This window comes from Theropithecus gelada, chromosome 1, assembly GCF_003255815.1.
Source record: "Theropithecus gelada isolate Dixy chromosome 1, Tgel_1.0, whole genome shotgun sequence".
In the NCBI taxonomy this organism is placed as follows: Eukaryota; Metazoa; Chordata; class Mammalia; order Primates; family Cercopithecidae; genus Theropithecus; species Theropithecus gelada.
The window spans coordinates 21,379,980-21,403,003 of NC_037668.1; the positions used below are offsets into that span (position 1 = coordinate 21,379,980).

General features: G+C 44.7%; 1 protein-coding gene and 2 non-coding genes across 3 annotated transcripts in view; all 3 read right to left on the bottom strand.

Annotated features, from left to right (window-relative positions):
* The window catches only part of KHDC4 (KH domain containing 4, pre-mRNA splicing factor), a 24,535-nt gene extending 2,418 nt beyond the window's left edge, over positions 1-22,117 (bottom strand). Inside the window, exons 1-13 of the mRNA XM_025355883.1 lie at positions 22,001-22,117; positions 21,297-21,513; positions 16,827-16,955; positions 16,412-16,491; positions 13,965-14,017; positions 13,536-13,699; positions 12,476-12,687; positions 9,879-9,939; positions 7,740-7,797; positions 7,254-7,507; positions 2,552-2,725; positions 1,683-1,795; positions 928-1,019 (exon numbers count right to left, since the gene is read on the bottom strand). Coding sequence (XP_025211668.1) covers positions 928-1,019; positions 1,683-1,795; positions 2,552-2,725; positions 7,254-7,507; positions 7,740-7,797; positions 9,879-9,939; positions 12,476-12,687; positions 13,536-13,699; positions 13,965-14,017; positions 16,412-16,491; positions 16,827-16,955; positions 21,297-21,513; positions 22,001-22,038 — 1,645 coding nt within the window. The 5' untranslated portion in view covers positions 22,039-22,117. The remainder of the gene's footprint in view (positions 1-927; positions 1,020-1,682; positions 1,796-2,551; positions 2,726-7,253; positions 7,508-7,739; positions 7,798-9,878; positions 9,940-12,475; positions 12,688-13,535; positions 13,700-13,964; positions 14,018-16,411; positions 16,492-16,826; positions 16,956-21,296; positions 21,514-22,000) is intronic.
* LOC112616094 lies at positions 5,785-5,921 on the bottom strand. Its single transcript, XR_003117563.1, has one exon. It is a non-coding gene; the product is annotated as a small nucleolar RNA SNORA42/SNORA80 family (small nucleolar RNA).
* On the bottom strand, positions 12,804-12,932 carry LOC112616140. Its single transcript, XR_003117578.1, has one exon.
* Positions 22,118-23,024: the final 907 nt, after the last annotated feature.

Genomic DNA, 23,024 nt, shown 5'->3' on the forward strand with positions numbered 1-23,024 from the left:
GCTAGTTTTTTGTATTTTTTAGTAGAGACGGGGTTTCACCGGGTTAGCCAGGATGGTCTCGATCTCCTGACCTTGTGATCCGCCCGTCTCGGCCTCCCAAAGTGCTGGGATTACAGGCTTGAGCCACCGCGCCCGGCCCTGTATACAATTTTTTAAAAACTATTTTCTCTTTCTCTTTCTTTTTTTTTGAGACAGAGTCTCACTCTGTTGCCCAGGCTGGAAAGCAGTGGTGTGATCTCAGCTCACTGCAACCTCCACCTCCCAAGTTCAAGCGATTCTCCTGCCTCAGCCTTCCAAGTCGCTGGGATTACAGGCATGCACTACCATGTCCAGCTTAATTTTTCTATTTTTAATAGAGATGGGGTTTCACCGTGTTAGGCACGCTGGTCTCAAACTCCTGACCTCAGCTGATCTGCCCACCTTGGCCTCCCAAAGTGCTGGGATTACAGGCGTGAGCCACCGTGCCCGGCCCAAAAGTATTTTCACTGGCTAATAGATTACAGAGGTTGGATTAAACACCTGAATGAACATCAGGTTAGAAAACTAATAGCTTTATTTATGTATGTATTTATTTATTTATGAGATGGAGTCTTGCTCTATTGCCCAGGCTGAAGGGCAGTGGTCTGATCTTGGCTCACTGCAACCTCTGCCTCCCAGGCTGAAGCGATTCTCCTGCCTCAACCCCCCGAGTAGCTGGGATTACAGGCGCCCACCACCATGCCCACTAGTTTTTGTATTTTTAGTAGAGATGGGGTTTCACTATATTGGCCAAGCTGGTCTTGAACTCCTGACCTTAGGTGATCCACCCATCTTGGCCTCCCAAAGTGCTGGGATTACAGGCGTGAGCCACCGCGCCTGGCTGAGAAAACTAATAGCTCTAGACCAGTCTTAGTCACTCCCCTGTTCCCCCAGCTATACCACACTCACCATGGCTCCCTGTTAAGGTCCCAGACCCATTCCTTTCATCGGATTCTGTTTTTATTCCAGTCACTGGAAAGGCGGGTGGAGGCATCAACTGCCTATTGAAAGACAAAATGAAACTTTCTTTCAGACAATTTAAATTTTCTTAACTTATCCAGTGGATTAGAAGTGCAATTAAATCTGCAGACAATCCTTCAAATTCATTTTAACCATTAATTTCAACTGCTTCCACCTTCCCCCAGCCCCTTTATAAAAGTATAAGGCCCATCTACACAGCAATTGCCATGACAAAAATCGAATGAACTGTTATGAAACGATATCAGCTCCTTTCTTATGAGGGTTAATATACTAATGTAAGAAAGGTAAATTCAAGCACTGTGTGGCAGGCTGAACTCCCATATTCATGTACTTCCATCCATGATATTCTAATAATTCTAAAGTAGCAAAAATAGCTGAATTATATAACATTTCTGTTACTGTCTATCCTTAGGAAAATGGCCAAGATGCGGACAATGGAAGTCAAGAAAGATGTCTGAACAAGTAATAAATTATTCAAAGTCAAGTATAACTGCTTCTAAGTCTGTAAAAGGCCTATCATTATATTTTCCTTCATTGCATCAATTACAACAAACAGACGCATATTTGATTCAAAGATTTCATTTCAGTTTCAGAATACTTAAGCTCATAGCAATGATCACTACTCTGACTAATGGTGCAAACAAATGACATCTGAATATATTTGCATAATTATTCCAACTTACCTGTCCCTCTCTCTCTCTTTGCCTGAGGAACTTGCTGGCTTCGATCCTGCACCTTCAATCTCATTCTGACTGGAGAAGCCTGTACCTAAATTAGTCATATGAATGGGTCCATGCTATGAGCAGAAAAATACAGTGGCATTAGCAAATCTACAACTGCTGTATTGACTTTAGCTCCTTAATGTAACTGTCAAGTGCCTCATCTTTCTGATAAGTTGTAGTAAGTTAAACTACTACAAAGCTCTTTGGGATTTGCTGTGTAACTGTAGTCAAAAGTAGGGTTTTTTTTTTTCTCTGTAGGACTTGGACAGGGGTGTTATAATTCATTATGCTAGCTATAGCCTGTTTTTAACTGACTGCCCATAGCTCAACTAGTTTCTATAAACCTAGCTAGAAACCATAAAAAAATGTTTTGGTTTAAAGAATGATTCAAGGATTCTGACAAAATGGAAAGGTACTTCTGATAAAATTGCACCAAAACTACAAATTAAGAATCTTTTTAACTTTAGTGGCTAACTTTACAATTACATGTACAGAATCGCTCCTTTTCTAGCAGTCTTGTGGGGTGGGGAGACTGGAGGGAGATATCACTCTCTTTTTTAGGTGGAGGGTAAAAGAGCACCACTGAAAGCCAAGGTTTTAAATACAAGCCACATATTGGTAGATCAATAGCTTTGAGTGAGATGTATAAGAAAGTAAGAACTCTCAGAGGCTTTCAAGAGTCTGTTGAATAGGATAAAAAACCCAACCAAAATAAATTCCAGAAAGCAGAAATCCTAGTGCTGGGAGAATGATGTGAATTTATCTTTTTTAAAGGGAGAATATAGTAGGAGAATAAGATGAAGATAGGAAAACAGGGTATTTTATTTAACCTGGTATCCAAGCAGTCCAGATTCCCGTTCATCTGGTAGCTCCTCTGTGAATCGTCTCTTCTGTGCCTGGGGCTGACTTGGGAGTGGGGGCTGGGGCTGGGGCTGGGGCTGGGGGCCAGCAGGCAAGGCAGTTTTGACAGGAGCAGCAGGAATAAAAGGACCACCCATCGGACTCTGGGACCAAAACAAACCAAGGAAGAAAAAAAGTGTGAGAATGCCCAAGGAATAAGTAAACAATGATTACAATATACTTTTTTTTTTTTTTTTTTTTTGAGACGGAGTCTCGCTGTGTCTCCCAGGCTGGAGTGCAGTGGCATGATCTCGGCTCACTGCAAGCTCCGCCTCCCGGGTTCACGCCATTCTCCCGCCTCAGCCTCCCAAGTAGCTGAGACTACAGGCGCCCGCCACCACGCCCGGCTAGTTTTTTGTATTTTTAGTAGAGACGGGGTTTCACCATGTTAGCCAGGATAGTCTCGATCTCCTGACCTCGTGATCCACCCGCCTCGGCCTCCCAAAGTGCTGGGATTACAGGCTTGAGCCACCGCGCCCGGCCCAATATACTTTAAGGATCAATAAGTATCTCATGAATTTTGCATCTTCAGGTCCTTAGTTTCCTTCATGTATAATTTGGTAACAGCATCACCTAGCCTTCTCACCTTCATCCTAGGGAAACATGAAATTGACAACCTATATACAGTGCTTTGAACTTTTTTTTTTTTTTGAGACTGGAGTCTCGCTCTGTCGCCCAGGCTGGAGTGCAGTGGCGCGATCTCGGCTCACTGCAACCTCTGCCTCCCGGACTCATGCCATTCTCCTGCCTCAGCCTCCTGAGCAGCTGGGACTACAGGCGCCCACCACCATGCCTGGCTAGTTTTTTTTGCATTTTTAGTAGAGACGGGGTTTCACTGTGTTTGCCAGGATGGTCTCGATCTCCTGACCTCGTGATCCGCCCGCCTCAGCCTCCCCAAGTGCTGGGATTACAGGCTTGAGCCACCGCGCCCGGCCCAGTGCTTTGAACTTTTAAGAAAACTCTGTTGTGCATTTGGGCTACTAGGAGCAAACATGACCATTAACAAACAGAACTCCAACCACTGACAGTCAACATGATTAGCTTTCTGTAATAAGCTTTCTGTAATTTATAAATGCTGCTAATGCTTGTGGAAGAAGCAATTTCATCTTCCACTCCCTTGGTTATTAGTAAGTTACTATGTCAAGATTAAGTCTAATGTTTGAAGATGTTGTTCCAGAAAGGAATAAGGGGTATCAAAAGACAATATATATTACAGAAAAATAGGCAGGTCTGAAGAGAAAATTCTATACAGCCATGTGTTGCTTAGCAATGGTAATACGTGTTTTGTTTTGTTTTTGAGACAGAGTCTCAGTCTTGCTCTGTCTCCCAGGCTGGCGTGCAATGGTGCGATCTCGGCTCACTACAACCTCTGCCTACTAGGTTCAAGCGCTTCTCCTGCCTCAGCCTGCCGAGGGACACTACAACCTCTGCCTACCAGGTTCAAGCGCTTCTCTTGCCTCAGCCTGCCGAGGGACTACACGCACGTGCCACCATGCACAACTAATTTTTTTAGTACTTGTGATCCACCTGTCTCAGCTTCCCAAAATACTGGGATTACAGGTGTGAGCCACTACGCCGAGTGTGAGCCACTACGCCAGTGCGAATGTTTTGATAAATGCACTGCAAGGCGATTTTGTCATTGAACAAATGTGTACTTATACAAACTTAAGATGAAAATAGCCTACTACACACATAGGCTATATGGTATGGCCTACTGTTTCTAGGCTACAATCCTGTATAGCATGTTACTGTACTGAATGCTGTAACACAATGGTAAGTATTTGTGTATCTAAATGTAGAAAAGGTACAGTAAAAATATGCTACTACAATTTTACAGAACAAGCATCATATATGCAGTCTATCACTGACTAAAACGTTGTAAGGTGGCTGACTGTATTAATAACACAGCTAACATTTATTGACAGATTGGATCATCTTACTTAATCCTCGCAAACCTCTTAGATTTTTATCACTGTGCCCATTTTACATCTAAGGAAAACCAAATCCTAGACAAGTCAAGTTACATCCCAGTATCACACAGCTCAAAAATGGGAAAGCATGATGAACCCTGTCAATCTAATTCTAACTCCCAGCTTTTTTTTTTTTTGAGTTTTGCTTGTCACCTAGGCTGCAATGCAGTGATGCGATCTTGGCTCACTGCAACCTCTGCCTCCTGGGTTCAAACAGTTCTCCTGCCTCGGCCTCCCAAGTAGCTAGGATTATAGGTGCCCACCACCACGCCCAACTAATTTTTATATTTTTAGTAGAGACAGGGTTTCACCATGTTGACCAGGCTGGTGTTGAACTCCTGACCTCAAGTGATCCACCCGCCTCGACCTCCCAAAGTGCTGGGATTACAGGTACATGAGCCAACACGGCCACCTTAACTCCCTGCTTTTAACCACTCTGCTGTATTGCTTCCCAATTACAAAGGACTGACATTCAAAAGTGGGGACCTACAGAGCTGTCTAAATATAAAAATTAAAATAATTTCGGCCGGGCATGGTGGCTCATGCCTGTAATACTAGCACCGTAATCCTAGCATTTTGGAAGGCCAAGGCCACGGATCACTTGAGGTCAGGAGTTCATGACCAGCCTGGCCAAAATGGTAAAACCTCATCTCTACTAAAAATACAAAAATTAGCTGGGCGTGGTGGCATGTGCCTGTAATCCTAGCTACTCAGGAGGCTGAGGCAGGAGAATCACTTGAACCCAGGAGGCGGAGGTTGCAGTGAGCCAAGATCACACCACTGTACTCCAGCCTTAGCATCAGAGTGAGATTCTTCTCAAAATAAAGTAACGGTGACTCACGCCTGTAATCCCAGCATTTTGGGAGGCCGAGGTGGGCGGATCACGGGGTCAGGAGATCGAGACCATCCTGGCTAACAAGGTGAAACCCCGTCTCCACTAAAAATACAAAACAATCAGCCAGGTGTGGTGGAGGGCGCTTGTAGTCCCGGCTACTTCGGAGGTTGAGGCAGAAGAATGGCATGAACCTGGGAGGCGGAGCTTGCAGTGAGCCGAGATGGTACCACTGCACTCTAGCCTGGGCAACAGAGCAAGACTCCGTCTCAAAAAATAATAATAAAAATAAATAAAAATAAAATAAATAAATTTTACCAGGGACCACAAATAAAATTTAGTTCATAGTTTTTCTGTTATACACTGTGCAACCCCCTTCAGTGCTCACAGCCCACAGGTAAGGGGGCTGGACAATGGTTTGAGGCTGCCATTTACTCTGGCATGGGTACACTATGAGAGGCCCACAGCGAAGGACCCACCATAAATCCATTACCATGCTCTCATGAAGTCTCTCCCCTGCCTCTAAGACCAGTATATAAACCATCCAGATTATCATCCAGACATCTACTCTTTTCCTACAATTCTACTTTCACAATTTAAGAAATTGTGGCCAGGTACGGTGGCTCACATCCGTAATCCCACGACTTGGGGAGGCCAAGGCAGTCAGATAATGAGGTCAGGAGATCAAGACCATCCTGGCTAACACAGTGAAACCCCATCTCTACTAAAAATACAAAAAAATTAGCCAGGTGTGGTGGCAGGTGCCTATAGTCCCAGCTACTTGGGAGGCTGAGGCAGGAGAATGGCGTGAACCTGGGAGGCGGAGCTTGCAGTGAGCCGAGAGGTGCCACTGCACTCCAGCCTGGGTGACAGAGCGACACTCCATCTCAAAAAAAAAAAAAAAAAAGTAAGTATACATTTCTTAAGTTATAAAAGAAACATGCCAGCATTTATAATCCTTACATTTGAAAAGTTTATATATCTCTTACATAATGTTTATTTTTTTTGAGACACAGTATCTCACTCTGTCACTGAGGCTGGAGTGCACTGGCACCATCTTGGTTCACTGCATCCATGACCTCCTAGCTTGGCTCAAGGGACCCTCCCACCTCAGCCTCTTAAGTAGCTGAAATACAGGTATGTGCCACCATGTCCAGCTAATTTTTTTGTAGAGATGGGGTCTCACTATGTTGCCTAGGCTGGTCTCAAACTCCTGCGCTAAAGCAGTCCTCCTGCCTCGGCCTCCCCAAATGCTGAGATTATGTTTCCTCCTAAGATGTGAAATTGTAACTCATTTCCAATCACTGCGAGGTGTGGTGAAGGTAGCCCCATTCTCCTTGAGGACTTTGTTAACATTGCAAAGGCAAGGTTAGGCAAACAATGGCCAAGGGTATAGCAAACTATGATTGTGGCCTGCCACCTGTTTTGTAAATAAAGTTCTACTGGAGTACAGCTATGCTTATTCACTGAGGTATTATCCATGGGCTGCTTCTGCACTACAACCACCGAGTGTGATAGTTGTAACAGAGAATGTATGGCCCTTAAAGCCTAAAATATTTGCTATCTGACCCTTTATAGCAAGTGTGCCCACCAGCCCTACTTTAAAAAGTTATTTGGTGTGCAAGACTGTGAAAATATAAACTTTAGGATGACATACACACATACACGCTAATCCAAAATATTCAGGTAGGTTGGTGGTAGGAACACAGAAGACAGTAGGAAAAAAACATTCCACATTACATGATTTATTTCTGGAATACCACTACTTCCCCTCTTTCCCCAGTTTTTCCTAAATTCAGTAGTATTTTGTTGCATATCCTGACATCCTACCTGTCCAGTGCTAGCTGGAGGCTGCACTTGTGTTATCGGGTATTGTGTTGGCACAGGTGGAACTCCAGTAGGTAATGCCGGCAAGACTCCAGGTGCTAATGAAACAGCTGGTGGCACTATGCTTGGTACTCCGTAGGGAGGTTGAACTGGCTGCTGAGGAGGGGGAACAACAGGGTAACCAGACTGATAGCCATTGGATGGATAATATGGTGGTTGAGGAGGGACACTACTTATAGCAGAGGGTTGTGTATAGCCTGAGGGGGAAGAAAAAAAGTGTTTAATCAGCTGCAGCAGAATGAGACAATTTAGCTGAATATTAAACTTAATATCTAGGGAAGAAAAATACTGAGGCATGAATGGCTTTCCAAATTACCCTAAATTAAAGGGAACATTAATAGTGCCCTGGCACAGTCTAGCCTCCAGTATCATAATTACACATAACTATCACTAGCAAAATATTTTTTAAACACTTCAAGATGTACACACCTGGTAAAGGTACAGCAGTATTAATCTGATTCACAAATCTAGAATATTCAGCATGAACCTGAAAGAGAGAGGGAAACAAATTAACATGGGACAGCCCAAGCTGTGTATTTACAAGGGTCTGATTCTATAATTCTAGGACCAAAGCCATTAGCAATTAAAATATATCTACCGATATTCCAATCAAATTTAAACTGGTTTAACCTACTTTTTTTTTTTTTTTTTTGAGAGACATAAGTCTCGCTCTGTCACCCAGGGTGGAGAGCAGTGGTGCGATCTCGTATCACTGCAACCTTTTTTTTTGAGACAGTCTCACTCTGTCACCCAGGCTACAATGTAATGGCAAGGTCTCAGCTCACTGCAACCTCCACCTCCAAGGTTTAAGTGATTCTCCTGCCTCAGCCTCCCAAGTAGCTGGGACTACAGGTGCGTACCACCACACCCAGCTAGTTTTTGTATTTTTAGTAGACATGGGGGTTTCACTATGTTGGCCAGGCTGGTCTCCAACTCCTGACCTCGTTATCCACCCGCCTTGGCCTCCCAAAGTGCTGGGATTACAGGCATAAGCCACCACATCCAGCCCACCTCAACATTTTAATAAGGCAGATCTATAAATTATTAAGCCAATTTTGGGCATTAGGAGCATGAATAATCCTGAATCCCCTAAAGTATACTCAATTCTGGGGTACAAAGTCATTTAGAAAGCCACAGAAATTAAGTAACTAGGAAATTTCCAAGTTGTTAGTATAACTGATGAGACCTCATTCATTCACATTTACTGGGTGACTTTTCCTCAAGGTTTACTCACAGTTTACTAAGGGTTTAGTATTTTCCTCATACTTCCTTCCTATATATTATTAAGTCCATAACCTCAAGTACCAACAAAAAGATGGGAAATGGTCAAGAAAATTATCTGGTACAAGGGTTGGTAAATCAGGTGATATGTAAAAAAACAAAGGAAGTAAAAAAACAAAACAAAGTAAAAAAACAAACAAACAAGGCCAGACGCAGTGGCTCATGCCTGCAATCCCAGCACTGTGGGAGGCCGAGGCGGGCAGATCACGAGGTCAGGAGATCGAGACCATCCTGACTAACACAGTGAAACCCCGTCTCTCCTAAAAATACAAAAAATTTAGCCGAGCATGGTGGTGGGCATCTGTAGTCCCAGCTACTCAGGAGGCTGAGGCAGGAGAATGACGTGAACCTGGGAGATGGAGGTTGCAGTGAGCTGATATTGCGCCACGGCACTCCAGCCTGGGCGACAGAGTGAGACTCTGTCTCAAAAAAAAAAAAAAAAAAAAAAAAAAACAACAACACCATAAGCTACCCAATAAGGTACCAGAGAACACAAGATTGAACATATTCAGTCCAAAACCTGATTTCCTTTAAGTGCTATAAAGACAGTCCTAAGGTTTAACTTTTGGTTGTTTACAGAAAAAAAGAATGCATAACCAAATGAGCAATCATCCCTCAAACATGTCTAACTGGTTTCAAATTATTATAGCTCTACCTTTACTTCAGACTGGAGCTATGCTAATATAAGCCAAAACCAACACAATGGGCCGGGCACGGTGGTTCATGCCTGTAATCCCAGTACTTTGGGAGGCCGAGGTGGGCAGATCACAAGGTCAGGAGATCGAGACCATCCTGGCTAACATGGTGAAACTCCTTCTCTACTAAAAATACAAAAGCCGGCTGTGGTGGCGGGTGCCTGTGGTCCCAGCTACTCGGGAGGCTGAGGCAGGAGAATGGCGTGAACCTGGGAGGTGGAGCTTACAGTGAGCCGAGATAGCGCCATTGCACTCCAGCCTGGGTGACAGAGCGAGACTCCAACTCAAAAAAAAAAAACAAAAAACAAAAAACAAAAAAATAGAAAACCAACACAATGACCAGGTGCTAGGAGAGAGGAGAGGCATGGGATGATTTCCCTCTCAGACTCCAGAAGGAATCAATTCTGCCAGCACCTTGATTTCGGACTGCTTCCTGAACTGTGATAGAATAAATTTGTGTTATTTTAAGCCACCCAACTGCAGTAACTTGTTATAGCAGTACTAGGAAACTAAACAGGTGAAAGAAACAGTTAAGACATACTCCAAAACGGCAACTGCTTTTCTGAATGAGTACCAGACAAATACAACTCACTGTTTGCAAAAGATTCTCACAAAGCTTCTTGGCAGCAGCCAGGCCTTCTGGTTTGGGGTGACTGCAAAGAAATAACCAGGAATTCAAAGGAGAGAAAAATAAATAAAAGATGCAGAATTCTGCTTTCATTTTTCATGCTATTTTACAAATCTACATTAATATATTCACTGTAGCTCAAAATCTAGGCCTCTGAAAATCACAAAACAGAAACACAAAATAACATGTCTTTTAAAATATATCTATTATCATTACCACAAATATTTTATTAGTCTTTCTCTGAGTAACGGTACTTCTTGATATAAAAATATTTTAAAGTTCATAAAATTACTATAAAATGTATTAATATTGATACAGGTTTAAATGAAAATTATTTCAGGCTTATCACAGCTCACTTTAAGATTCACTTTTTTTGGCCAGGTGTGGTGGCTCACGCCTGTAATCCCAGTACTTTCGGAGGCCGAGACGGGCAGATGGCGAGGTCAGGAGATCGAAACCATCCTAACACGGTGAAACCCCGTCTCTACTAAAAATACAAAAAATTAGCCGGGCGTGTTGGTGGGCGCCTGTAGTCCCAGCTACTCTTAGGAGTCTCGCTCTGTCGCCCAGGCTAGAGTGCAGTGGTGCCATCTTGGCTCGCTGCAAGCTCTGCCTCCCGGGTTCATGCCATTCTCCTGCCTCTCAGCCTCCCGAGTTGCTGGCACTACAAGTGCCTGCCACCATGCCTGGCTAATTATTTTTGTTCTATTTTTAGTAGAGACAGGATTCACCATGTTAACCAGGATGGTCTCGATCTCCTGACCTTGTGATCCGCCTGCCTAGGCCTCTGAAAGTGCTGGGATTACAGGCCAAGATTCACTTTTGTACTAACTTGTAAAAAACCAAAAGACTTGAATACTAAAGAGACAATTCCGTCTCCTAATTCAGTAATTTCTCTTTTTTTTTTTTTTTTTGCGACGGAGTCTTGCTCTGTCGCTCAGGTTGGCGTGCAATGGCGCAGTCTCAGCTCACTGCAACCTCCACCTCTGGGGTTCAAGCACTTCTCCTACCTCAGCCTCCTGAGTTGCTGGGATTACAGGTGCCTGCCACCACACCTGGCTAATTTTTTTTTTTTTTTTTTTTTTTTGAGACAGAGTTTCACTCTTGTTGCCCGGGCTGGAGTGCAATGGCATGATCTCGGCTCACCGCAACCTCTGCCTCCCAGGTTCAAGCAATTCTCCTGCCTCAGCCTCCGTAGTAGCTGGGATTATAGGCATGTGCCACCACGCCCGGCTAATTTTGTATTTTTAGTAGAGACGGGGTTTCTCCATGTTGGTCAGGCTGGTCTCGAACTCCTGACCTCAGGTGATCCACCCACCTCGGCCTCCCAGTGCTGGGATTACAGGCGTGAGCCACTGCGCACACCTGGCTAATTTTTGTACGTTTAGTAGAGACAGGGTTTCACCGTGTTGGCCAGGGTGGTCTCGAACTCCTGACCTCAACTGATCCATCTGCCTTGGTCTCCCAAAGTGCTGGGATTACAGGTGTGAGCCACCACACCTGGTTTAAGACAGGGTCTCACTCAGTCACCCAATCTGGAGTGCAGTGGTGCAAACACAGCTACCTGCAGCCTTAACCTCCTGGGCTCAAGCCATCCTCCTGCCTCAGCTTCCTGAGCAGCTGGGATTATAGGTGTGCACCACCACATCTGGCTTTTTTTTTTGAGATGGAGTCTCGCTCTGTTGCCCAGGCTTGAGTGCAGTGGCACCATCTTGGCTCACTGCAAGCTCCATCTCCCGGGTTCACGCCATTCTCCTGCCTCAGCCTCCTGAGTAGCTGGGACTACAGGCGCCCGCCACCACACCCAGCTAATATTTTGTATTTTTATTTATTTTTTTTTTTTATTTTTATTTTTTTTGTGAGACGGAGTCTCGCTCTGTCGCCCAGGCTGGAGTGCAGTGGCCGGATCTCAGCTCACTGCAAGCTCCGCCTCCCGGGTTCCCGCCATTCTCCTGCCTCAGCCTCCCGAGTAGCTGGGACTACAGGCGCCCACAACCGCGCCCGGCTAATTTTTTTGTATTTTTAGTAGAGACGAGGTTTCACCGTGGTCTCGATCTCCTGACCTTGTGATCCGCCCGCCTCGGCCTCCCAAAGTGCTGGGATTACAGGCGTGAGCCACCGCGCCCGGCCTATTTTGTATTTTTAGTAGAGACAGGGTTTCACCTTGTTAGCCAGGATGGTTTCGATCTCCTGATCTCATGATCTGCCCGCCTTGGCCTCCCAAAGTGCTGGGATTACAGGTGTGAGCCACCGCGCCCGGCCTAATTTCTTTAATTTTTTTGTAGAGATAGGGTTTCGCTATGTTGCCCAGGCTGGCCTCAAACTCCTGGGCTTAAGTGGTCCTACGCCTTGGCCTCCAGAAGTGTTGGGATTATAGGCATGAGCCACCGTGCCCCAATTCTACAATTTATTTAACTAATTATAATTACTCCTAGCATTTACCTAAATCCCTCATGTTACTATTAATTACACCCGGTTTTATCTTGCTCCTTCTGAATCACTCCTGACTGTACCAACAAGTTGACAAGAATTCACATGTCCCCTGCCCTATGCATCCATACCTGATGTAAATATACATAGGCTCAAAAGCTTCTCGGCCAGATGCTGGCTCAATGCAGCCTGAACCTTTGCCCCGCAGGAAGACTTTGGCACCTGTTTCAATCTGAATGTGCTGCAAATAGGAGCAGCCTGGACCTTCCACTTTCTCCTTTACATTAAAAGTGGGCACAGCATGTTCTAGACCCACAAATAATTTATCTTGAACATAATGCATCTGTAGGAAGAAAAGAATACTTCGTATTAAACAGCAAATATATAATTAAATCCTCAATCTTTGAAATAAGTCAATAAGAAATTATAGCAAAGACAGTCTCCTGTAAAACTGGGATAGAGTGTTGGGTAGTACAGTCAGCCCTGTGATACTCTTCAGTGAAGGCTGCTCTCTCCAACCCTTTTTTCTAGGAGGAATGTATCAGCAAAGTCTTGCTTCATCAGACTCAGCCTTCTTAGTCCTCCAGTTATCATCAAGTTTACAAATACAAACTAAAAGCACTAACTTCAAAATGTACAATACCTTCTGCTCTATCAATCTCCTTTGTAGAACATATCAATATGAAGAGATACGTGCTCAGGTGTTCATTATATTGTGGAGAGCTAGATAACACACTAACAGAATACCTATAGCAGGTAACTTTCGGGATTGGAATTTGACGACTTTTTCTTCTTCTTTATATGTATTACTTGGCACATCTTTGTTTTTTTTTGTTTTTTTTGTTTTTTTGAGATGGAGTCTTGCTCTGTGGCCCAGGCTGGAGTGCAGTGGCATGGTCTCGGCTCACTGCAACCTCCACCTCCCAGGTTCAACCAATTCTCCTGCCTGAGCCTCCTGAATAGCTGGGGTTACAGGCGCCTGCCACCATGCCCAGGTAATGTTTGTATTTTTAGTAGAGATGGGGTTTCACCATGCTGGTCAGGCTGGTCTCGAGTTCCTGACCTCAAATGATCCACCCCCCTCGGCCTCCCAAAGTGCTGGGATTACAGGAATGAGCCACTGCACCTGGACGGCACATATCATTTTTATAGAAATGATAAAGCTATTCATGATCCCTCCCCAAAACATACCCCTGACTGGAAGGGAGGCTTCTGGCTAACAGCTGGAGACAACTGAGCGATAGGTGCTGGCTGGTGATAGACAGTTACTGTTGCACCATTAAAAGTCGGACTTGTTCCTGTGGCAGCTTTTACCACTCCATTGGTGATAATTTCTTTGATCCGGTTTACAGCTCCTTGGAAAAACACAAACAGTAAAACTGAATGGAATGAACTGACTAGTGCCCAGGCAGGCCAGTGTTCAATCACTCACACGTAAATCCGCTTTATACGTTACCCAAGTATGCGGCTGTCAACCCCTCTAAACTCCCATACAAATTCGTGTACAGTTCATGAACAAGGGCTAGAACAGCCATCAGGGACAGTTTGCCAACTTGCTATACAGACCCCTGTACTTTGTTCTTCACAAAAAGTGCTACGTGAGCCAAAAACATTACTTACTGTCCACTAATTCCCGTGTCTGGCCCTGAACATGAAGATATAATGGACGATCCCTATAAAGAGAAACAAAAAAGGATGATCTCAACGTGGTCAAAACCAAAAAAGGAGTCAAATGGGTCACCAGATCTAATTTGTAATGTTTCAAGTTTCCAAATAACCAAAAGGGACTATATACATTAGAAGGGTTTTTGCTAGCTAATGTCTGAGAACATGCCTTAACAGCTGGGGAACAAATAAACTTCTTGATCTTAAAAGTCAACTGGCCAACAGATTTCAGATCAAATCTGTTCTTATACATTCACTACCATTATTTTCCAGTCTATGGAGATAACCCAATATTTAAGAACAGAATTCCTTTTTGCTGGCTGTCTAATAGGTTATAAACAAATGTGGTCTTGTCTATCCAAATCAATGGGGCAAGCCGGGTGCTGTGGCTCATGCCTGTAATCCCAGCACTTTGGGAGGCTGAGGTAGGCAGATCACATGAGGCCAAGAGTTTGGGACCAGCCTGGCCAACATAGCAAAACCCCATCTCTACTGAAATTACAAAAATTAGCCGGCATGGTGGCATGCCTGTAGTCCAAGATACTGAGGAGGCTGAGGCACAAGAATCGCTTGAACCCAGGAGGTGGAAGTTGCAGTGACCCAAGATCATGCCACTGCACTCCCGCTCGGGCAACAGAGCCAGACTCTGTCTCAAAAAAAAAACAACACACACACACAAAAAATTAATGGGGAAAGATTGATCATGCATATAGAGAAATCTCTTAAGGCCCACATCAACTGATAATTTAGATTCTAAATGTGAAGATGACTTAAATTATAATAAAGTGATCAATAACCATATACAGTTAATATAAAGTAGCAGGTAAAAATAACTTTTTAAAGACAAAGTTCAAAACAGCAACCAACACATATAGAAAGTTTAAATATATTCTTGGGGCCAGGCACAGTGGCTCACGCCTGTAATCCCAGCACTTTGGGAGGCCGAGGCGGGGGGACCACCCAAAGTCAGGAGTCAAGACAATATTGCCAATATTGTGAAACCCCATCTCTACTAAAAATACAAAATGTAGCTGGGTGTGGTGGCACACACTTGTAATCCCAGCTACGTGGGAAGCTGAGGCCAGAGAATTGCTTGAACCCAGGAGGCAGAAGTTGCAGTGGGCCGAGATGGCGCCACTGCACTCCAGCCCGGGTGACAAGACCAAACACTCCATCTCTAAATAAATAAATAAATTCTTGGCTTGGGGTAGGAAGTAAATTTTGTTACTTATTTTGTGTAGTTTAAGCTAACGTTAAAAATGTTGCATTTCCTAAGTACCTATGAACCGACAGTGAAGAGAAACTCAAACACTGAATGATGGAAGGAATGAAATGAAACAGATTAAGTCTTTACCTGAATAATCACAACGTATAACCATCATAAAGACAAAAAATATATATATGAGCCCATTTGTGAGGATAATTATTTCCACAGAAAAAAGTTAAGAAATATATACATGGCCGGGCGCAGTGGCTCACGCCTATAATCCCAGCACTTTGGGAGGCCGAGGTGGGCGGATCACAAGGTCAGGAGATTGAGAACATCCTGGTTAACATGGTGAAGCCCCATCTCTACTAAAAATACAAAAAATTAGCCGGGTGTGGTGGCAGGTGCCTGTAGTCCGACCTACTCGGGAGACTGAGGCAGGAGAATGGCATGAATTCGGAAGGCAGAGCTTGAAGTGAGCCAAGATTGTGCCACTGCAATCCAGCCTGGGTGACAGAGCAAGACTCCATTTCAAATTTAAAAAAAAAAAGGAAGTGCCGGGCGCGGTGGCTCAAGCCTGTAATCCCAGCACTTTGGGAGGCCGAGACGGGCGGATCACGAGGTCAGGAGATCAAGACCATCCTGGTTAACACGGTGAAACCCCGTCTCTACTAAAAAATACAAAAAAAACCTAGCCGGGCGAGGTGGCAGGCGCCTGTAGTCCCAGCTACTCGGGAGGCTGAGGCAGGAGAATGGCGTAAACCCGGCAGGCGGAGCTTGCAGTGAGCTGAGATCCGGCCATTGCACTCCAGCCTGGGTGACAGAACGAGACTCCGCCTCAAAAAAAAAAAGAAAAAAAAAAAAAAAAAAGGAAGTATATATATTATTTCTGCAGATCATATGGCACAGAAAAAAGAAAAAAAAAGTATACACATTAAATGTTGGTGGTATCTTCTTTTACACTTTCCTATAATTTGTTTCCTCCAATAAAAACATTAAATGTGAAATAAAAGTCCAAAAACAGCTCCCAACAGCTTATATCTGTTTGATAGCCAGAATTCTGCTATACAGTGTGCACACACATACCCCTCAAACCTCGAATCAAATATCATGTACACATATTACCTACGGATGAAAAACATGAGGCTAATGTGAGTCATACACCCAACCCTTCCATAAACAAGAGAATACGTACCCTGGTCCCACTTTGGCTTTTTCCTCAGTTGTCATGAACCTCCCTCGAGTTGATACTGCAGCCCCACTAAGGCGGCTGATCTAAAAAAGGAAATGTTCAATTAAGAAGATGTGGCAATTGGTTGATTTCAATGGCAGACAGATTTTCTTCCCATTCATTCATTCGACCAAGTAAGAAGGAATTAATTCTCTCCTATATCTGAAATTTTTATTCCATGGTTTCTTACTCAAACCAACACAGAGACTTCATTTATACCCATTTCATTATCTTCCTCTGAAGTTAAATTAAACCCAGTCCTGACTTCAGAGACTATGACCCAAACTCACTAATAAATATCTAACACCTGTCTATTTAGAGGTCTTCTTTATCTGAATCCACTCACCACCTTCCCCAAAGAGTCCCAATGCCTCCTCACCTCATCTTGAGTCTGTCCTCGAGTCAGCAAGTTCCTACATGTGAGAGGCACATCATTAATTTCTACTTCAGCTACCACCAGGTCATCCTTGCTTTTATTGCTAGTTAGGCCTTTGCCAGGAGCCTGAAGCTAGAAAAAAGAGAAATTAGATTAAAAAGTTTTTATGGTGAGATAAAGTCTTCTTTTTTTTTATTTATTTATTTACTTGAGACGGAGTCTCTTTCTGTCGCCCAAGATGGAGTGCAGTGGCATGATCTCAGCTCACTGCAACCTCCACCTCCCGGGTTCAAGCGATTCTCCTACCTCAACCTCCTGAGTAGCTGGGATTACAGGTGGGCACCACCATGCCTGGCTAATTTTTCTACTTATAGTAGAGATGGGGTTTTGCCATATTGGTCAGGCTGGTCTCAAATTCCTGACCTCATGATCCACCTGCCTTAGCCTGCCAAACTGCTGGGATTACAGGCATGAGCCACCACGCCTGGCCTATTTTTTTATTTTTATTTTTTCTTGAGATGAAGTCTCACTCTATTACCCCGGCTGGAATGCAGTGGCACAATCCCAGCTGACTCAATCTCCGCCTCCCAAGTTCAAATGATTCTCCTGCCTCAGCCTCCTGAGTAGCTAGGATTACAGGTATGAGCCAATAAACCCAGTTCGTTTTCGTATTTTTAGTAGAGATGGGGTTTCACCATGCTGGCCAGGCTGGTCTCGAGCTCCTGACCTCAGGTGATCCACCCACCTTGGCCTCCCAAAGTGCTGGGATTACAGCCATGAGCCACTGTGCCCAGCCTAGATAAAGCCTTTTAGTCGTCCAAAATACAACTATCCTTTCCCAAATCCCGCACCTCCCTACCCTTCCCTTCATCTGCCTGTAAACACAGTTGGTCTTTCTTTTTTTTTTTTTTTTTTTTTTTGAGACGGAGTCTGGCTCTGTCTCCCGGGCTGGAGTGCAGTGGCCGGATCTCAGCTCACTGCAAGCTCCGCCTCCCGGGTTTACGCCATTCTCCTGCCTCAGCCTCCCAAGTAACTGGGACTACAGGCGCCCGCCGCCTCGCCCGGCTAGTTTTTTGTATTTTTTAGTAGAGACGGGGTTTCACCGTGTTCGCCAGGGTGGTCTCGATCTCCTGACCTCGTGATCCGCCCGTCTCGGCCTCCCAAAGTGCTGGGATTACAGGCTTGAGCCACCGCACCCGGCCAGTTGGTCTTTCTAACAAGCAAACAAAAACCTCACTAAACAAAGTCAATCTGCTTGAAGGCCACAATCAAGATTTCTCTGTGACCTTAGCCCTATGTGCATTTTTATGACCACCTAATTATAGAAGCTCTAGGGACCAGAAGCTACAGCCTTCAAAAAGAAAATTAAAGAGCAAAGTTATGACACTCTATAGCTCAGTTAGTTGGCTGTACATGGAATAAAACATAATAGAAGGTAGAGAAGCAATGCACACAACACATATACCTCAAGCATATAATAGGAAGTTGTTTTTGTGCCACTCCCACAATACATATACCTCAAGCATATAATAGGAAGTTGTTTTTGTGCCACTCCCACAATCATAACATAAAATCCAACTAATTCCATCCTTGTAAAGTTCTCAAAAGCCTTAAATTGTATCTAACTAATCATTCCTCACTCTATTACGGAAGAACAAAGAAGAATGAAAAGCCAGTAAGATGGTAAAACCTGATCTAGTTTCTTTCAATTTAAACTACAAGGAGTTCGTGACCAGCCTGGTCAACATGGTGAAACCCCGACTCTAGTAAAAATACAAAATTAGCCAGGTGTGGTGGTTCGTGCCTGTAGTCCCAGCTACTCTGGAGGCTGAGGCAGGAGAATCGCTTGAAGCCGGGAGGCACAGGTTGCAATGAGCCGAGATCACGCCATTGCACTCCAGCCTGGGCAACAATAGTGAAACTCCATCTCAAAAATAAATAAATAAATTACCAAAAAAAAGGCTGGGCCGGGTGGCTCACTTGAGCCCAAGAGTTTCAGACCAGCCTGGGCAACATGGCAAAACCACATCTCTACAAAAAATACAAAACATTAGCTGGGCATGGTGGCATGAGACTGTAGTCCCAGCTACTCAAGAGGCTGAGGCAGCAGTAAGCAGTGATTGCGCCACTGAACTCCAGCCTGGGCAACAGAGCAAGACTCTATCACATGAAAAACCAGACAGACAGAAAGAAAGAAAGACAGAAAGACGGAAAGAAAGAACGAATGAATGAACCAACCAAACAGGCTCATGCCCGTAATCCCAGCACTTTGGGAGGCTGAAGCAGTCTGAGCAACATGGCAAACCCATCTCTTCCAAAAATAAAAAAAAAAATTAGCCGGGCACGGTGGCATGCGACTGTAGCCCTACTACTTGGGAGTACCTACTACTTGACTGTGCCACTGCAGTCACTGCTTGGGCAATCAAGCCAGACCCTGGGACCACAGGCATGCACCACACCTAGTTAATTGTTTTTGTCTTTTCTGTAGAGACAGGGTTTCAGCATGTTGCCCAGGCTGGTCTTGAACTCCTGGCCTCAAGTGAACCACCCACCTGCCTTAACCTCCTGAGTAGCTGGGACTACAGGGGCCTATCTCCCCAGTCTATGTCTAGAAGGTAAGATATTGTTTACTTTGTGCATTGCATACATTTTTTAAATGTGGAGGCAAAACTAAATACAAACTCAACAATATCACCTTACCTTTATTTAACCCCCTATAGTATTCATTTACATTATCATCTCAATGAATCCTTATGACCGCCTTTAATAGTACTTATCAATGTTGTCTAAGAGAACTTTTGGTGACAGGTGTTCTAGTCCATCACTCCAATATGGTAACCATTTAGCCACATGCGTCTGTTGAGCACCTGACACGTGGCTAATGTGACTAAAGGTCTAAATTTTAAATTGTATTTTGTTTGGTTTTGCTTTGCTTTTTGCTTTAACAACAGGAATTTATTTCTCACAGTTATGGAGGCTGATAATGTATTTAAATTATTTTTATTATTTAGACAAGGTCTCACTCTGATGCTCAGGCTGGAGTGCAATGGCAAAATGACAGCTCAATGCAGCCTCAAGCTCCTAGGCTCAGGTGATCTTTCCACCTCAGCCTTCGAAGAATCCAAGAAGAATTACAGAGGAGCTGGGACTACAGGTGTGAGCCACCACACCCAGCCCCTTAATTTTAACTTAAATTGCCACGTGAGGCTAGTGACTACTGCACTACACAATGCAGGTATATATTACCAACGAGAAAGCTGAGTTTCGTTATGCCAAAGCCATGTAACCAGTAACTGTGGATTCTGGGTTTCAAATTGTGGATTCTGGGTTTTTAGGTTTTATGATTCTAAATCCAGTGTTTATGTATCCTGCTGAGGTCAACTACCTAAAGATTATTATTTTAAGGGAAAAAGAGAGCTTAAACGATTAACATCAGTATTAAGAATCTTAATATATAAGAAGCATTACATCTTTGTCAAGATGCTTTTAATTTTTCCTCATAAAACAATCTTTGCAAACAATAGGCTGCACATGGTGGCTCATACATGTAATCCCAGCACTTCGGGAGGCCGAGATGAGCCTGATCAACATAGTGAGACCCTGTCTACTAAAAATACAAAAAAAAATAGCCGGGCATGGTGGCATGCATCTGTAATCCCAGCTACTTGGGAGGCTAAGGCAGCAGAATCACTTGAACCCAGGAGACAGAGGTTGTAGTGAGCCGAAATCACCCCACTACTGCACTTCAGGCTGGGCGACAGAGTGAGACTCTGTCAAAAAATAAATACATAAATAAAACCCTACAGGTTCTAATTAGAGATGACACTATGGGGCTCACCTGATTTACCTGAACTTCTCTTTTGAGTTCAAGGAAAAAGCACATATATTAAAAACATGTTATGTTGCTTTAAATGACTATGGAAATAGAACTTAAGTTGAACTAAGTGGACAAGGACAAGACAAGGTATTTGGTCCATAAATGTAATCAGCCCAATCAAAAATGCCTCGTAAGTATGTATTTGTAACAAAATGTCTTCTGGAACATTCCAAAACTAAATGATCTCTCAACTACTATATCCATTTTATCCTTTACTAACACAAATTATTATGTGATTACAGGATTACAAACAACTTTTTTTTTTTTAAAGACGGAGTCTCATTGGGTCGCCCAGGCTGGAGTGCAGTGGGCATAATCTCAGCTCACCACAACCTCCGCCTGCTGGGTTCAAGCAGTTCTCCTTGCCTCAGCCTCCTAACTAGCTGATTACAGGCGCGCGCCACCATACCCGACTAATTTTTGTACGTTTAGTAGAGACGGGGTTTCAACATGTTGGTCAGGCTGGTCTCGAACTCCTGACCTCGTGATCCACCTGCCTCAGCCTCCCAAAGTGCTGGATTATAGGCGTGAGACACCGCGCCCGGCAAAACAACCACTAAATTCGCAATTAGTGGAGACCCTTCAACTTCAAATACCTTCTCAGAAGCATTCTGTGTTGGTTTCAGCTTCCCTTTTGCCATGAGCATGGCATTGATCTTGGCAGCCACAGCAGCAGCAGCATCCAAAGCACCTGAAGGAGCAGCTGTGGTGCCCCCAGGACTTCCCCCACTGCTGGTGACCTCCCCACCTGGGGCCGCTGGCGGGAGGAAGAGAAGTGGGGCTGGAGCTGGTTGGTCCCATTTGCTGCGTCGCCTACACGTAGAAAAAGGAAAACATTAGGCCCCAAAGCTTTCATGTATGTTATTCTTTCCTTACTACGCCTCAGCACCCCATTTTCCCTCTATTATATTCCACTTACACTTCCGAATCACCTTTTAAATCTAAAACTCCCCTCTCCTTAAACAATTATTGCTACATTTAACAAACCCCCACTTTCCACCCTTCCCCAAAATCTTTCCTTTCTACTGTCCTCTATATCAAAAGACTCCACTCTATCCTGCACGCTCTCGTTTACGCCTTCCCCTTGGCTCGCCCTTCCAAAAATCCCCGTTTCCCTCCTCCCTCGGATCCCAGCCGGCCCTTTAAGGGCCCCAGGCCTGCTCAAGATCCTTCTCCCCAAACGTCCAACCCTTTACTTCCTACTTAAGGGGCCCTCCACCCTATACGCAGCTTCTCAGGGTGCCTCCGCCTCTCCCGCGCCCCAGTGCTCGCTCCGATGCCCTCGCCCCTGAAGCCGTACCCGCCAGCTCCAGGATGTGTCGCGCTCCCCGCGGACATGGCGACCGGTTCTACTCAACCACCCGCCAACTATCCGACTACCACCTTCTCGTCACTTCCGCCCCCAACGCTCTTGCGCACAGCCTTTTCCGGTCGTGAGGCCGAGCGGTTCCGGTGAAAATGTCGATTCCGATTGGACTCTTGACGATTTAAAGGCGTCTGGCGTTTCTGAAACAGGTAGGGTGTGATCTTCCGGGTTGCGCCTTACCCTTAAGAAAGATGGCTGCTATGCCTACTATAGATGCGGAATCGGTCCTAGCTGAATCCATCTTTATCGTGGGCATGTTGTGAGACTCGAAGACAATACGCATGAGTCAGTAGATTAAACTGGTTTCTCCTCAAATTCCGCTACGTTTGTATTGAGTCCTAGTTTCTGTCTGGGGAGACAACCTTCCCGCGGCTTTTGCCCGTTTCACGTTTCTGTTACTTAGGAAAAGGAAAAGGATTCGGGCCGGGCGCGGTGGCTCAACCTGTAATCCCAGCACTTTGGGAGGCCGAGGCGGGCGGATCACGAGGTCAGGAGATCGAGACCATCCTGGCTAACACGGTGAAACCCCGTCTCTACTAAAAAATACAAAAAACTAGCCGGGCGAGGTGGCGGCACCTGTAGTCCCAGCTACTCGGGAGGCTGAGGCAGGAGAATGGCGTGAACCCGGGAGGCGGAGCTTGCAGTGAGCTGAGATCCGGCCACTGCACTCCAGCCTGGGCGACAGAGCGAGACTCCGTCTCAAAAAAAAAAAAAAAAAAAAAGGAAAAGGATTCGTTGCAAAGATCATTTCAAGAATTTCTCTGTCTGTTTGGTCCATTTCTGTGCACCAAGCAGGGAATATAAAGATAAAAAGATGAATAAGCCGCAGGCCCTGCCATTCTGGTACTCTCAGTGTGGCAAGGCAGATACGCAGGCAAATATGTGTGATAGAGTTGTATATTAAGCAAAGGTCGAAGAAGATAAGCTGCACATCTTAGGGGAGCGTTAAGAACGGGAA